Below are 14,720 nucleotides of genomic sequence, written 5' to 3' on the forward strand. Positions count from 1 at the left end.
CTTTCACCACTTTATTAACCCCCAAACACCCCTCCAGGTCCGATGTAATCCCCACGAGTTGTCACAAATGTGTCTGGACCTTCAGGTACTGCTACTGGGACCAAGTGCAGAAGGCCCCGGCGATCGTCCAGACATTAATGGACGCTGACCCTTTAAAGGCTGGATTTATGTTTTTTTCTGTTCCTTGCCAGGTTGGAGGAGCCTTTCCACCAGCTGGTAATTAAGGGCCTTTATAAGGTTGGGCCTCTCACTCCTCCAGTGCGGGTTATACTCTTCAATTGGAGAAGTTGCTTGCTCTGGTGTGCATGTTGCTTCAGACTACTGTAGCTTTATTTTCTGAAGATTCCCTCTCAAAGATAAGTTGTTGCTTTTTCCTTTTTCCCCTTTTGCTGGTTATTTTTGTGTTTGTTTTTCACCCCGTGGGTGATGGGATTTAGTCCTAGGGTCTGGCTAGGAGACAGGGGCACGTTGGCAGGTCACATCTCCTAACCATTATAGGTAAAAAAAAACACGGCATTCCAAGAAAAGCACTTGCTACCCACAGTAAAATTTGGTGGAGGTTCCATAATGCTTTGGGGCTGTGTGACCAATGTCAGCACTGGGAATCTTGTTTAAGTTGAGGGTTGCATGGATTCAACTCAGTATCAGCAGATTCTTGACAATAATGTGCAAGAATCAGTGACGAAGTTGAAGTTACGCAAGGGATGGATATTTCAGGAAGACAATGATCCAAAATACCGCTCCAAATCTACTCAGGGATTCATGCAGAGGAACAATTACAATGTTCTGGAATGGCCATCCCAGTCCCCAGACCTGAATATCATTGAAAATCTGTGGGATGATTTGAAGCGTGCTGTCCATGCTCGGCGACCATCAAACTTAACTGAACTGGAATTGTTTTGTAAACAGCAATGGTCAAATATACCTTCATCCAGGATCCAGGAACTCATTAAAAGCTACAGGAAGCGACTAGAGGCTGTTATTTTTGCAAAAGGAGGATCTTCACTTTTATGTTGAGGTGCCCATACTTTTGCACCGGTCAAATTTTGTTTAAATGCGGATTGCACATTTTCTGTTAGTACTATAAACCTCATTTCAATCCAGAAATATTACTGAGTCCATCAGTTATTGGATATATGAAACTGAAATAGCTGTTGCAAAAACCCAAATTGTTATAAAGAAAAAAGGTTAACATTAATAGGGGTGCCCAAACTTTTTCATATGACTGTACCTGTGGTTTGAGGGTAAGCGCAGGGCTCCCCAGTGTCAAGGTCAGCACAGGAGCCCTTGGTTTCCAAGCCCCCTCTTTGTGTTACAGCCTTATTCCCTGGAGTCCACTTGCTGGGTGTCTCACCCCACACCCAGCGTGACACAAGGTCCTACGACGCTTCCAGCACTACTACATCTGACATTTACAGCGAATGACCATTGAGCATGACTGCTCGCTGTGAGCTCCACGCAGCAACTGAAGTGAGTCGCGCTATCAGCATTGACATCACTCAGGTTAGCCGCTGATGTCAGAGGTTCACCCGAGTTTAAGACAGCACACAGAGGCAGAGCCGCGCGATGACAATGAACTCGGGTGAAGCTCTGACGTCACAACTGCGAGCCCGCCCCGCACTACTGCCTGTGTCGCGGCACTGACGTCAGAGGTTCACCTAAGTTTATGAGAGCACACAGAGACAGAGCTGTGCAATGACAATGAACTCCGGTGAACCTCTGAAGTCACAGCTGTAGGCCCCGCTCTACTGCCTCTGTTGCAGCACTGATGTCAAAGGTTCACCCGAGTTTATTCTCATCATGTGGCTCTGTCTTTGTCTGCTGTCAGCGGCCAGTCATGCTCTATGGTGCTGCTGTGACAGGACAGGGATGTAGCAGAGCTGAATCACCATGGGAACGCACTGTCAAAAACGAATCCAAAACGCATGCGTTTTAGATGTGGTTTTTTTTGTCAAACAGTGGTGCATTTTTTTTTGTCAAATCAAGAACGCAGTGTGCGGACATACCCATAAGCGGGCTTTACACGCTATGATATATCTAACGATATGTCGGCGGGGTCATGTCGTAAGTGACGCACATTCGGCATCGTTAGTGATATCGTAGCGTGTGACAGCTATGTGCGACGGTGAACGAGCAGAAATACTCACCTTCTCGTTCATCGTTGACACGTCGCTCATTTTCAAAAATAAAAAAAAACGAGCGTCTGGTTGTTCATTATTTCCGAGGCAGCACACATCGCTCCGTGTGACACCCCAAGAACGATGAACTGCAGCTTACCTGCAGCCGCCGGCAATGCGGAAGGAAGGAGGTGGGTGGGATGTTTACGTCCCGCTCATCTCCGCCCCTCCGCTTCTATTGGCCGGCCGCTGTGTGATGTCGCTGTGATGCCGAACGTCCCTCCCCCTTCAGGAAGTGGATGTTCGCCGCCCACAGTGAGGTCGTTTGGAAGGTAAGTGCGTGTGACGGGGGTTACAGCATTGTGCGACACGGGCAACAAATTTCCCGTGTCGCACAAACGATGGGGGCGGGTGCGATCGCAAATGCAATCGCACGATTGATTGTAACGTGTAAAGCAGGCTTTACTCTTTGCTGGTGAGGAGCACCATCGGCCTCATCTACCTCAGGCACCAATATGTTGTCCGGGCCCTGCTGGCTATAATGGCCCCGTGTACAGTTCATGATGCACACGGACAGCACGTGGACCGAATATATGCTGGTCTGAACGAATCCTAATGGAGAGACTGGTGAATCTCATTCAGTAAATCTCTCTCAATGTTAGTAGAAATTACTTCAAATATCTTTAGTGGGTTAAAATCTAGTCTTGTATAAAAAAGATTGCACATGCCCATGTTATCATAACATCTGCTTCTATTTTTAGAGTAGAAAGTCAAAAGGTCAGAAGTTTCCTTATTAGTTAAGATGGGTGGCCCTTGCTTTATTCCCAAGCGCCAGTGAGGATCTTCTAAATCTCATGTGGCACATTTAGTTGCTGTAGCGTGTGGAATGCAAAAGGATAACCCTTTCATTGCACACCAGTAAATGTACAATGTCATTGTGTAGACTAAACCGGACACTTAGAAAATGTTTATAGCCAGATTAGGTTTTCACTTCTTTCATGTGTCAGGGATAGTTGCTTAATAACTTCTAAAAGAGACTGAACAACTCATGATATAATGTTGTGTTTAAAAAATAAAAAATATACTTGTAATGAAATATTCACATTGTCACACATTAGACTCACCATTCAAGGCACCATCATTGCCCGAAAAAAAAAAAAAATTACACCCAACACATTTTTTTCTTACATCTTCCGGATTGTAACATAACCCAACGTTTCCCTAAAGTGTGCTGTTTGGTATGTGGTTGCCTACTGAACGTCCATACTCTTGGGCAAGTTGAGTAAAATCCTCCTAAGTTGTGAGATGTGGCTTCTATTGATCTTTCTTGCATTTCCCACAGAAGCTTGATTGGATTGAGATGTGGAGAATTTGGAGGTCACTTCACTATCTTCAACTGTAATGTCCCTCAAGACATTTCAGAATCAATTTCGGTCACTATAGCCCTGAGTTGTTTCCCAAAACTGCTTTATTATATCTGTATTCGATAACACTCTTCAGTACCAGCACGTTTATTATGGCTAAACAGTCCTGGTTCTGCTTGTATGAGTAAATGGGCAAGTAGGTGCTATATTCTTTGTTGTCAAAGGGCTGCGTTCATACATTCCTCACTGTATGAGACTGCGTAGAGATAAATCCTGTTGACAAAGGGAATTATAACATGCAGTTGCTAATAAGCATGTGGTTGAAAGGAAAGGAAATGTATATGACTCGCCCACCCCAGGGCTATGGGACACCCGGTGCCGGGCCGGACTAGTCCGGTGGTAGTCAGTGGTGGCTGGGCCCGGCTCCGTGGCCCTGGCGGGTGTCAGTAAAATATGTGGCTTGCTTGTTAATGGTTGTGTTCGTGACGCCACCTGTGGTATGCGGCTATTAAGCCGCCGCTGCTGTGTGAGGCCTCCGGGATGATGTTATGGCAGCAATGGTGGTACTGCTCCCCACAGGTGGAGCAATGCCCGGGGCACAGTTGGTGCTTGTGAAAGTCTATGGTGCTGTGTGACTAACACGGTGCAGGGCCGACAGGCGAGGAAAGAACCAGGCACAAACAACAGTCTCTTTACCTTTTCCTCTTTTACTCTGGGAACAGTCCAGTCCTGGGAGACCGTTACAGGTGGTGATGGGGATCCGGTCGGCCTGGAAGTACTTGGGGTGATCTTTCTGGCCAGCTGAGTATGAGGCCTACTCCTGTACCTTTCTTGGTGATGATAGGACCCTGCTTCTCTGAATCCAGCAATGGCCCTCTTCGCTGCTGGGACCAATAGCACGTCCCTTCCCTCTGTAGGTGGCTGCGCAGGCCCGCTCCCTGGTGCTTCTCCGCTGGGGTCCACACCGGGCCCTGATGCTGCAGCTGTACCTTGGTTGTGTCTGGGCCAGGGGCTTGCAGCTCCCCTGCCCTTCGGATTCGGCTACCAGGGACGGATTTTATACCCTGGCAACCACAGACTCCGATGTCCGAGTCTCTCTGCTGCCTCTCAGCTACTCCTGCTTCTCTGGGCCAAACTGCTCCAGCTCTAGGCCCCAGATTCACAGGACAGCTCACTCTGTGTCTGTTCACTTCTGCTGCTCCCTACAGACTAACTAACTCCTCCCCCAGGTCAGGCTTAAGGAAGCTCCCTGAAACTTCAGGTTCAGAGCTCCCCCTACTGGCCTGAGGGAGAAACTGCGGTGGATGTTAACTTACTGGCCAGTAGATTTCCCCATTACCTCCAGGCTCAGCATTAACCCTCAGGAGGACAATGCCGTTGTGGCGACCAGGTCCTAGGGCGCCACACTCCCCCTTAGTTAAATTCAGTACTCCCGGACTGTAGAAACAAAACATAACATGTCATACATTTCATCCCAATATGGGAGGCACATTCTCTTTAACGTTACAATCTTAAACATTTCTATAAGAGTCCAGTGTGGCTCCCTGCCGGGTGTCCATTACACTGCTCCATGGGGGACCCGCCGCGATCAAACCCCCAACGTAGGCTCTGGGCGTGCGTCAGAGCATTGATGACCCCACTCTATGCACGCCGGACGGGTTTTTCTTCAGGGGTGTTTGAGCACACTGGTGCTAACTATGAACAATTTAGGTGTTGGCCACCCATAGTCCAGTGGCCCAATTGTCCATTTTCGCAATCAAAGAAAAAGAAAACATTTTGTGCACAACATGACAGACATTTTGCATAACTATTTACACTCTAATAAGTACTCTTTACTTTATACAGTAGACTCCCTATACCTTAGAGGGGGTTGTCCCCGAGTGCTGCGCTGGGACCTACGTAGCTCTGGTGTTTGCCCCTGACTACGTGGTGCGTCTTCTATCTCAGCACTACAGGTGGGCCTAACCCCAATAGGTAAGCGTGATGGTTGCCTTTGTGGTCCAGGAGTCGCCAAGGGTATGACAGGTTCACCACTGACAGGGGGTTGATCCTCCTGTTCCACTGCTGGCGTGTCATCTCGTGCTGGAGCGGACGATTCTTTAGGTGGATCCGGAACCTTTTCTGTTTCTGGCTCGACCAACTGCGGAAACGCCAAAACTGGTACCACTATGGCATTGTTGATTCGGGTCCAAGTTTTGGGGAACTTCCCAAGGATGGTTTGAATCATCTCCCCTTCTTTCTCTTGACTTTGGGGACTTCCTTGTACTCCTTCCATTTCTCTTTGGATTCGGCACCGTTCAGGGCACGCTTTCAGGCGGTCTCGGGAAATTGCTTGACAGGTCTTGCCTTCATCTTTGCTTATGAGGCATACCTTACTATTGTCAAAGTTGGAGGGGATAATGGTGTAGGGCTCGTTTTCCCACTGATCATCCAACTTATGCGTCTTCCGCTTCTTCTTGAGGACTTGTTCTCCAGGTGCTAAGGGAGTTGCTGGGGCTGTTTGATTGTAATGCTGTTCTTGCCTCGTTCTTGCTTGAGACAGGCTCCTTTCCACGCACTCCTGGACCTTACGGTACCGCTGCTGCCGTTCTGCATCCCAATCCTCTATTTCTTGAACCGCCTCAGGCGACACAGTCCCCATCTCAAAGTCTACAGGCAACTTGCCTGGTCTGGCTCGCATCAGGTAAGCGGGGCTGCAGTTGGTCGAATTCACTGGGATGTGGTTGTACAAGTCTACCAGATCTGGCAACTTTTCTGGCCATTGGTTCCTCTCTTCCAGCGGTAGGGTCTTCAGCATATCAATAACCACATGGTTCATTTTCTCGCACAGTCCATTGGTCTGGGGGTGGTACGGTGTGGTTCGAATTTTCTTACAACCGTACATGTTACAGAACTCTTGGAACACTTCAGCCTCGAATGCAGGACCCTGATCCGTCAGTACCCTTTCCGGATAGCCGTGCGGTCGACAAAAGGATGCCTGGAACGCTCTAGCTGCCGTCCTGGCTGTCTGGTCCTTCACAGGCACTACTACCAGGAAACGAGAGTAATGGTCCACAATGGTGAGGGCGTACACATAGCCTGACCGGCTTGGTGTTAGCTTCACGTGGTCCAGGGCCACCAACTCCAGGGGCTGCTTCGTGACAATTGGCTGTAGGGGAGACCTTTGGCTGGCATCATCCTTCCGCCTCAAGTTACACGGGCCACAGTCTCGGCACCATTTCTCGATCATCTTTCTCATGTGCACCCAGTAGAACCGATCACGGAGTAAGGCCTCCAACTTCTTCCACCCGAAGTGCCCGGCGTTATCATGATACGCTGCTAGGACCATTGGAGCATCCCTCTGCGGAACCACTATCTGCCAGACAAGTTCATTTGTTCGATAGTTGACATATCTCTTGCAGAGCTTGCCCTGGTAGGTGAACAGTCGTCCCCTCTCCTTCCACAGCTGCTGGGCTTCCTCTGGAGCGTCTGGGCCAAGATGGGTCTCAGCTTGCGCTAGCTTCTCTTTGACCAATCGCACGGCCGGGTCACCATTCTGTGTTTCTTCCCAATTATGGTGGAGTAATGGATTGACCGAGACCTCGTGCTGGTTTAAGCGCTTCACTCCCACAGCATGCTCACACTGTGAAACACCCTGGTGATGGAAAGCCGGTAACTCTATCTCTTCGAGTTCATCCAGGTCTTCTCCAGACTCGGGTAAGTGAGGCATTCTGGACAGCGCATCAGCATTGTTATTCTTCTTGCCAGCCCGATACTTGATGGTAAAGTCAAAGTTAGACAGCCGGGCCATCCATCGCTGTTCCATCGCACCTAACTTGGCTGTTGCCAGGTGTGTCAACGGATTGTTGTCCGTGAAGATGGTAAACTTGGCCGATGCCAGATAGTGCTTGAAGCGTTCAGTCACTGCCCACACAATAGCGAGGAACTCCAGCTTGAAGGAACTGTAGTTTTCTGGATTCCTTTCCGTGGGCCGAAGCTTCCTACTGGCGTACGCTATTACCCTCTCTCTGCCTCCCTGTACCTGGGACAGAACTGCTCCCAGTCCCACGTTGCTGGCGTCTGTGTACAGTATAAACGGTTGGCTGTAGTCAGGGTAGGCCAGAATTTCTTCTCCCGTGAGAGCCCCTTTCAGCCGGACAAAGGATGTTTCCAATTGGCTGCCCCATTCAAATGGAGGGCTCTGCTTCTTAGCCTGCTTCGGCTGGCCCACCAGGAGATCTTGAAGGGGCGCTGCTATCTTGGTGAACCCATCAATGAACCTTCGGTAGTAGCCCACCAGTCCAAGGAACTGCCGCACCTCCTTCACCGTGGTGGGTCTTGGCCAGTCCTTAATTACCGTGACTTTCTCCGGATCAGGTGCCACGCCTTCTGCGCTGACCACATGACCCAGGTACTGTACCTTTGGCTTCAAGAGGTGACATTTGGACGGCTTGATCTTCAGGCCATATTTCGACAAGGACTCAAACACTTCTGCTAAGTGCTTCAGGTGGTCCTCATAAGTCTTGGAGTAGACTATTACGTCATCCAGGTACAGCAGCACGGTTTCGAAGTTGTGGTGGCCCAAGCAGCACTCCATCAACCTTTGGAATGTCCCTGGGGCGTTGCAGAGCCCGAATGGCATACAATTGAACTCACAGAGACCCATTGGTGTCGTGAATGCAGTCTTCTCCTTGTCCGCCTCTGCCACGGGAACCTGCCAATACCCACTGGTGAGATCCAAGGTGGAGAAATAGTTAGCTGACTTTAAGGCTGTTAGTGACTCCTCTATTCTGGGTAGTGGATAGGCATCTTTATGTGTAATGCGGTTAATTTGCCTGTAATCTACACACATTCTCATTGTACCATCTTTTTTCTTTACGAGCACTAGTGGAGCTGCCCAGGGGCTACAACTATCTCTGATAACCCCAGCCTCCTTCATTTCCCGTAACATTTCCTTGGCACACTGATACTGTGCGGGGGGTACAGGGCGGTATCTTTCTTTAATGGGATGATGATCACCCGTGGGGATTTGATGTTGAACCCCTTTCACCTGCCCAAAATCTAGGGGGTGTTTGCTGAAGACCCGCTCGTACTCCTGTACCACCCGGTAAACCCCATGCTTTTGGTGTGAGGGGGTGGAGTCGGTGCCCACATGTAATTTTTGGCACCAGTCTTCCGGCTGCCCCTTGGAGCCATTGTCTTCCGCCTGGTCGGACGGGATCAAGGGTTCCACTGCTTTAATGGTATTGTTACTGACAGTGTACAGTTTTGCTACGGTGGCGTACCGGGGCAATTTGGCCTCCTCCTCCCCACAATTCAGGACACGGACGGGCACTCTCCCCTTGCGGACGTCCGCTACCCCTCTGGCTATCAGGACTCCAGGCCTACTGTCTGAATACATTGGTTCTACCAAGGCATGGTAATCCTGACCCTTGAGGCCTATTGCTGCCCGACACCATATCAACATTTCACTTCTTGGGGGTATTACAATGGGGAGGGGGTCACTTACCCTCACACTGCCAATTTCTCCTCCGGCCAGCTCTACCTGCTGCCTCCTCATCAGGGCTCTGATCTCCCTCTGTAGGGCACGCTGCTGCCCGGAGCTGGCAGTTTCAGACGCCTGTTGTAACAAAATTATCACTTCGGCAATACAATTTTCTATCACATTTGTACCAAGAGTTAGCAGTGGGTCAGATTCTTTGCGATCAATATCTACAATTATCATCCCCTGACATGGCAATTCCACCCGCCCCACTTTAATGGTTACTTCTTTGTACCCAATTTGAGGCAAGGGCTGACCATTACTGGCCACAATTGTTAAATCATCATCTGGGCCATGGTCAATGTCTGAATCAGCCCAATATCTTTTGTACAGTTTGTGGGGGATGGTTGTTACCTGGGACCCCGTATCCAGGAGGGCATTCAAAGGGATTCCATCCAGCACAATAGGAAGGACCGGTCGTCCTCCCACATACTTGCTGCGGCTGGGGGTTGAGCCGGGCTTCCTTACACCTGGGGGTCGGCTCCTGGCCCCAGGCTCGGCCCATTTAAAGGACAGCGTCGTGCAATGTGGCCCGCCTGGTTGCAGTTGCGGCAGATCGGTTGTCCTGTTGAATCGTACCGGTCTGTGTCTCTGCCTCGGGTCGGCGGAATCCTTCTCTGTCGCATCCATGGGACGTCCTCTGGGCTGGAGGCCAACTCGATTTTCGCAGGCGAGGGGGTCATTTGTAGAGACTGCACAGTCTTGGCAAGGGCAGCTACAGTCTTGGTCAGCTCCTGGACCTGCTGTCTGAGCTCTGCAGCGGGATCCTTATCCAGGGACTGCGCCTCGGCCCCTGCAGTGGCTCGTGTTGCAGGCACCACCCCAGGGTACGTGATAGCAAGAGGCCGGAGGGGTACTGGGTCATTCGGTGTAGATTCTCTCAGTACCCTGATGGCCTGGTCCTTAAACTTGGCAAAGTCCAGAGCAGGGTTCTGCAGGACCAGGATACGCAGCTGGGTCCTGTGGGCATCTGACAGGAGCCCCTCTATGAACTGCTCAGTTAGGAGTTTGTCTTCTTCACGTACACTCTCTGGGTCCACCTGTTTAACTGCTTTCAGGGCCTCTTGCAGGTTTAAGGCATAGTCCCGTATGCTGTCTGTGGCCCGCTGCTTGCACCCAAAGAATCTCATCTTTATCTCTGCTGCGGTGCGAGTGTCAAACGTACTCTTTAGCTTGGCCAGTATCTGGGCTGCTGTCCCTTTATCTGTATCAGGCCATGACTTCGCTTCACGCTGGGCTGCGCCGGCTAGCTGTCCCATTAATATGCCCACCTTCTGGCTCTCAGTCAGCGGATACACCCGGAATAAGCTGTGCAGGCTTTCTCTGAAGTCACTCAAGGTATGGGACTCCCCGGAGTATTGCGGCAGCCATTCTGCTCCCGGTATGTATGGCATGGTGATCGGCATTACCGGCGCTACAGTGGGGGCCGGGGCGACGGCGACTGGGATTGCTTCTGCTGGTGCTGCGGCGTCTCGGGCTATGGCAGCCACCTGCCCTCCCTCTGAGTCGGACATCTTCCTCCCCCTTAGTGAACCTTACCAGGCTCCGTTCACTTTTCAAATTTTCTTCCGGGTCGCGTGGGGTTAACAGCGCTCTGCTCTGATGGCGCGCTCCCTTCGCGCTCTTTGTCAGGCACGCCCCCCTTCTTCCTGCGCTCGGCGAGGCTAATGGCGGCGGTGGTCTGCAGCCAGTACACAGTCTTTTAAGCACAATTCCGGCAGGCGCACAGTACCCGGTGGGACCGGGCACGAAATCCTGTTCGTGACGCCAAAATTGACTCGCCCACCCCAGGGCTATGGGACACCCGGTGCCGGGCCGGACTAGTCCGGTGGTAGTCAGTGGTGGCTGGGCCCGGCTCCGTGGCCCTGGCGGGTGTCAGTAAAATATGTGGCTTGCTTGTTAATGGTTGTGTTCGTGACGCCACCTGTGGTATGCGGCTATTAAGCCGCCGCTGCTGTGTGAGGCCTCCGGGATGATGTTATGGCAGCAATGGTGGTACTGCTCCCCACAGGTGGAGCAATGCCCGGGGCACAGTTGGTGCTTGTGAAAGTCTATGGTGCTGTGTGACTAACACGGTGCAGGGCCGACAGGCGAGGAAAGAACCAGGCACAAACAACAGTCTCTTTACCTTTTCCTCTTTTACTCTGGGAACAGTCCAGTCCTGGGAGACCGTTACAGGTGGTGATGGGGATCCGGTCGGCCTGGAAGTACTTGGGGTGATCTTTCTGGCCAGCTGAGTATGAGGCCTACTCCTGTACCTTTCTTGGTGATGATAGGACCCTGCTTCTCTGAATCCAGCAATGGCCCTCTTCGCTGCTGGGACCAATAGCACGTCCCTTCCCTCTGTAGGTGGCTGTGCAGGCCCGCTCCCTGGTGCTTCTCCGCTGGGGTCCACACCGGGCCCTGATGCTGCAGCTGTACCTTGGTTGTGTCTGGGCCAGGGGCTTGCAGCTCCCCTGCCCTTCGGATTCGGCTACCAGGGACGGATTTTATACCCTGGCAACCACAGACTCCGATGTCCGAGTCTCTCTGCTGCCTCTCAGCTACTCCTGCTTCTCTGGGCCAAACTGCTCCAGCTCTAGGCCCCAGATTCACAGGACAGCTCACTCTGTGTCTGTTCACTTCTGCTGCTCCCTACAGACTAACTAACTCCTCCCCCAGGTCAGGCTTAAGGAAGCTCCCTGAAACTTCAGGTTCAGAGCTCCCCCTACTGGCCTGAGGGAGAAACTGCGGTGGATGTTAACTTACTGGCCATTAGATTTCCCCATTACCTCCAGGCTCAGCATTAACCCTCAGGAGGACAATGCCGTTGTGGCGACCAGGTCCTAGGGCGCCACATATACTTTTTATATATTATATGGATTTAAAGGGTTTGCTTCATCTTCTTTCTTCAGGGGTGCACTGCTCCCCTGCATCCCGACTTCCTGGCTGCCGATGCACTACTGAAGGTTGACAGTTTGGGCTAGTGACATGGTCATATCACTGGTCCGAACTGAGTAATATCCCATGCTGCGTCCCTGTGACCTACCCAGCTTCAAAGCAGCAGGGTCTACAGCACAAAGCCTGCAAGGGGTGTGCAAGTGGTGTGCTCCTTACCTATGTAACCAGCCATTTTGAGGCTGCAGAATAGACAGTAACTTAGATAATGAGATGTACACATGCAAAGTTTCTTGTTTTTACAGTTACATAAGATGCCCCTCGCATCAGCAGCCATTCACAGCCTCAAATATATACAGGCACTAAACCAAACCTTGAAATAAGTTCATAATTCTAATTTAATTCAGACCTCCAAACAGGTTGCCAAATAAACTCAAACCAGCTCAAATCAGCTATCTCAGAGGAATTAGCGATAGCCTCTCTATCTAGAAAATACCCGAAGAATAGCAGCCTTCAACCTCTAACACGTATACAGGGATCTGGACGTATTGCAGGGCATCCTGGGTTATGACTACAGAGTAGCTGCTGGTTACAGGAGCCAGCCTGATGCAAGAGTAATCTAACTAGCCGAATATGCAACTAAATGGACAGAACCAGAACTGAAGAAAATGTAGCTGGTGTAGGTCCAGTTAGAGAAACCCAGACCAGACCCCAAAATTAATTTGCAAACCAAACCAGACCCTTAAATCAAGTGAAATCCCAGGTCAGACATATAAAAAGTACAGATCCCAAGCTAGCTTCAAACTTCAGATGACGATGGACCTAAAGGGGCTGCTGGTTGCATAAAAGAATTGCCTTTGGGAAGCATAAGTGCACTCTGTACATTCTTTTTGTTTTCACTAAAATATTTAAGTATAGTCCTTGTTAGGCTATGTGCCCACAGGAAATTAAACCTGCGGATTTATCTGTGGAAAATCCACGGATTTTCTGGATTTTCCAGTTAAATCTGCAGGTTTCAGCATGTACAGACACTCCCCATGTTATCCTATGGGACATGGGGAGTACTCTGTCCATGCTCCGGATACGTGCGGCTGCGGAACATGCTGCGGATGTCCCGCAGACGCACGTAACTGCATGTCAATTATTTCTGCGGAATTACCTGCAGAAATCCTGGCCCTCCACTATGGAGAGAGAGGCTGGGACTTCTGCAGGTAAGTCGCATGAGTGCCCGCAGGTTTACCGCAGCTATTTCGCTGTACTACCGCAGCTAAAAATAGCTGCGGATTCCGGCGAGCAGCTGCGGGAAACCTGCGGATGTACCTGCGGATATATCCGCAGGTACAAACTCCCGTGGGCACATAGACTTAGAATTGTTCTGCATGAATGTATTAAATTGGTAAATTTACCACGGGGTGGCAGGATTATTGTTGTGAAGGTAAACATGAATCAAATTTTCAAACCTGATAGTTTTCTTGATGTATAGATGTCTGGGAAGTGATATGGTAGTGTTTGCTTACATTACTAATATGTAAGTTGTTTAGGCAAACAACTTGACTATTATATAAGGTTACATTTTACCATAGGGAAATCACTATTGTTTATGGGTATGCGTTTTTTATTTTATAAAGCTATCTGCCTAAACTAAATTATGATTATGATATTTTTAGAACACACAGCAAACCCATTTAGGGCTCGTTCACACAATGTCGATTTGTTGCTAATTTTTCTCCCGGATTTGGGGATTAGGAATGCTTAGTAGAGCACAGTAGCAGCAGAGTGATCGTGATTTTAAAAACCTCGTCTACATAATGCGAATAATTTTCAAACAGAAAGTGACACGCATTTCAGATTTAGTATGTTAATTATTTGTGTAGGCTTCTTTATGAATTTCACCCTTTTGCATCAAATCGGGTGAAACCCATAGAAAATCTGCAACAAAATCCATAAAAGAACCATTTTGCTTAGCGAAAACAGTAAGTGCTGTAGTAAGGACTTTTTTTAGGCAATTTTCAATTTCGGTGTCTTAAGTTGGAGCAGTGTTGGTGCGCTGGTATGGCATCTATGTTCATGTACAGTGCAGCGCGTCCTTGAGGAGTCGCTGGGTAGCTGAGAGGTTAATAGTTTTCTGACTATCTGCAGCACTGTTTCCTTTTATTTATCTTAGCGGAGACAGGAGGGTAGAAGCAGTCCATGTACATGCTGGGGATTGTCAAGCACACGCTCTTAGCTTTTTCGCGGTGGGTTTTAAAAATTCAGGCCAATTTCATCTTTTTAGTTTTTTTGTAAAACCAGAACAAACTTTACTTTGCACTGTTGTCATTTTAAATGCCGACATTGCACTTCTTGATATGGATACAAGCTGGAAATCCTCAGAGAGTGTTAAACCGCTACAGGGTAAGTGTGGAACGCTATTACAGATATTTGGATGACATATTTGATGGCAAGGGACTAGAATATATGTAAGGGACCTGTGCCCGCTCGTGTGGCATAGCTAAACCTGTCTTGTGCTATACTATCTGAGGGAAACCATACTTCATGTTTTGCAAAATTAAATGAACGAGTAGGATGTTAAAGAACATTTGATGCGCTGTTCCACATAGCGTGCTTCGTGGCTGCTTTGCTGGCCGATAACGGCTAAATGCCATTGCAATAGTATCCAGTGGTCAAAACATGTACTCACTTTATGTACAAATCAGTAAAATGGCATGTACCAAATGTTTCAGCAGAATGTAGTTCCCTTTTCCCTGTCTGCAAGCTTTGAAAATGCTTAGAAAAGATCTTGGTCTTAGAGTAACAGTAAATAGAAAGCAGGGAGGTGAAGAATGCAGCTGCAGTTTCTTG

The 14,720-nt window shown here is 49.4% G+C and overlaps 1 protein-coding gene across 4 annotated transcripts in view; it reads left to right on the forward strand.

Moving 5' to 3' along the window:
* INPP5B (inositol polyphosphate-5-phosphatase B) overlaps window positions 1-14,720 on the forward strand; it is a 207,234-nt gene that overhangs the window by 30,800 nt on the left and 161,714 nt on the right. The window contains exon 1 of one of the 4 annotated variants that reach the window (XM_075336062.1): window positions 14,137-14,273. The exons of the other annotated variants lie outside the window; for them this stretch is intronic. Coding sequence (XP_075192177.1) covers window positions 14,228-14,273 — 46 coding nt within the window. The 5' untranslated portion in view covers window positions 14,137-14,227. Of the gene's footprint in view, window positions 1-14,136; window positions 14,274-14,720 lie in introns of those variants that run through there. 4 annotated transcript variants of the gene reach the window in all.

Source organism: Anomaloglossus baeobatrachus, chromosome 2, assembly GCF_048569485.1.
Source record: "Anomaloglossus baeobatrachus isolate aAnoBae1 chromosome 2, aAnoBae1.hap1, whole genome shotgun sequence".
Taxonomy (NCBI): Eukaryota; Metazoa; Chordata; class Amphibia; order Anura; family Aromobatidae; genus Anomaloglossus; species Anomaloglossus baeobatrachus.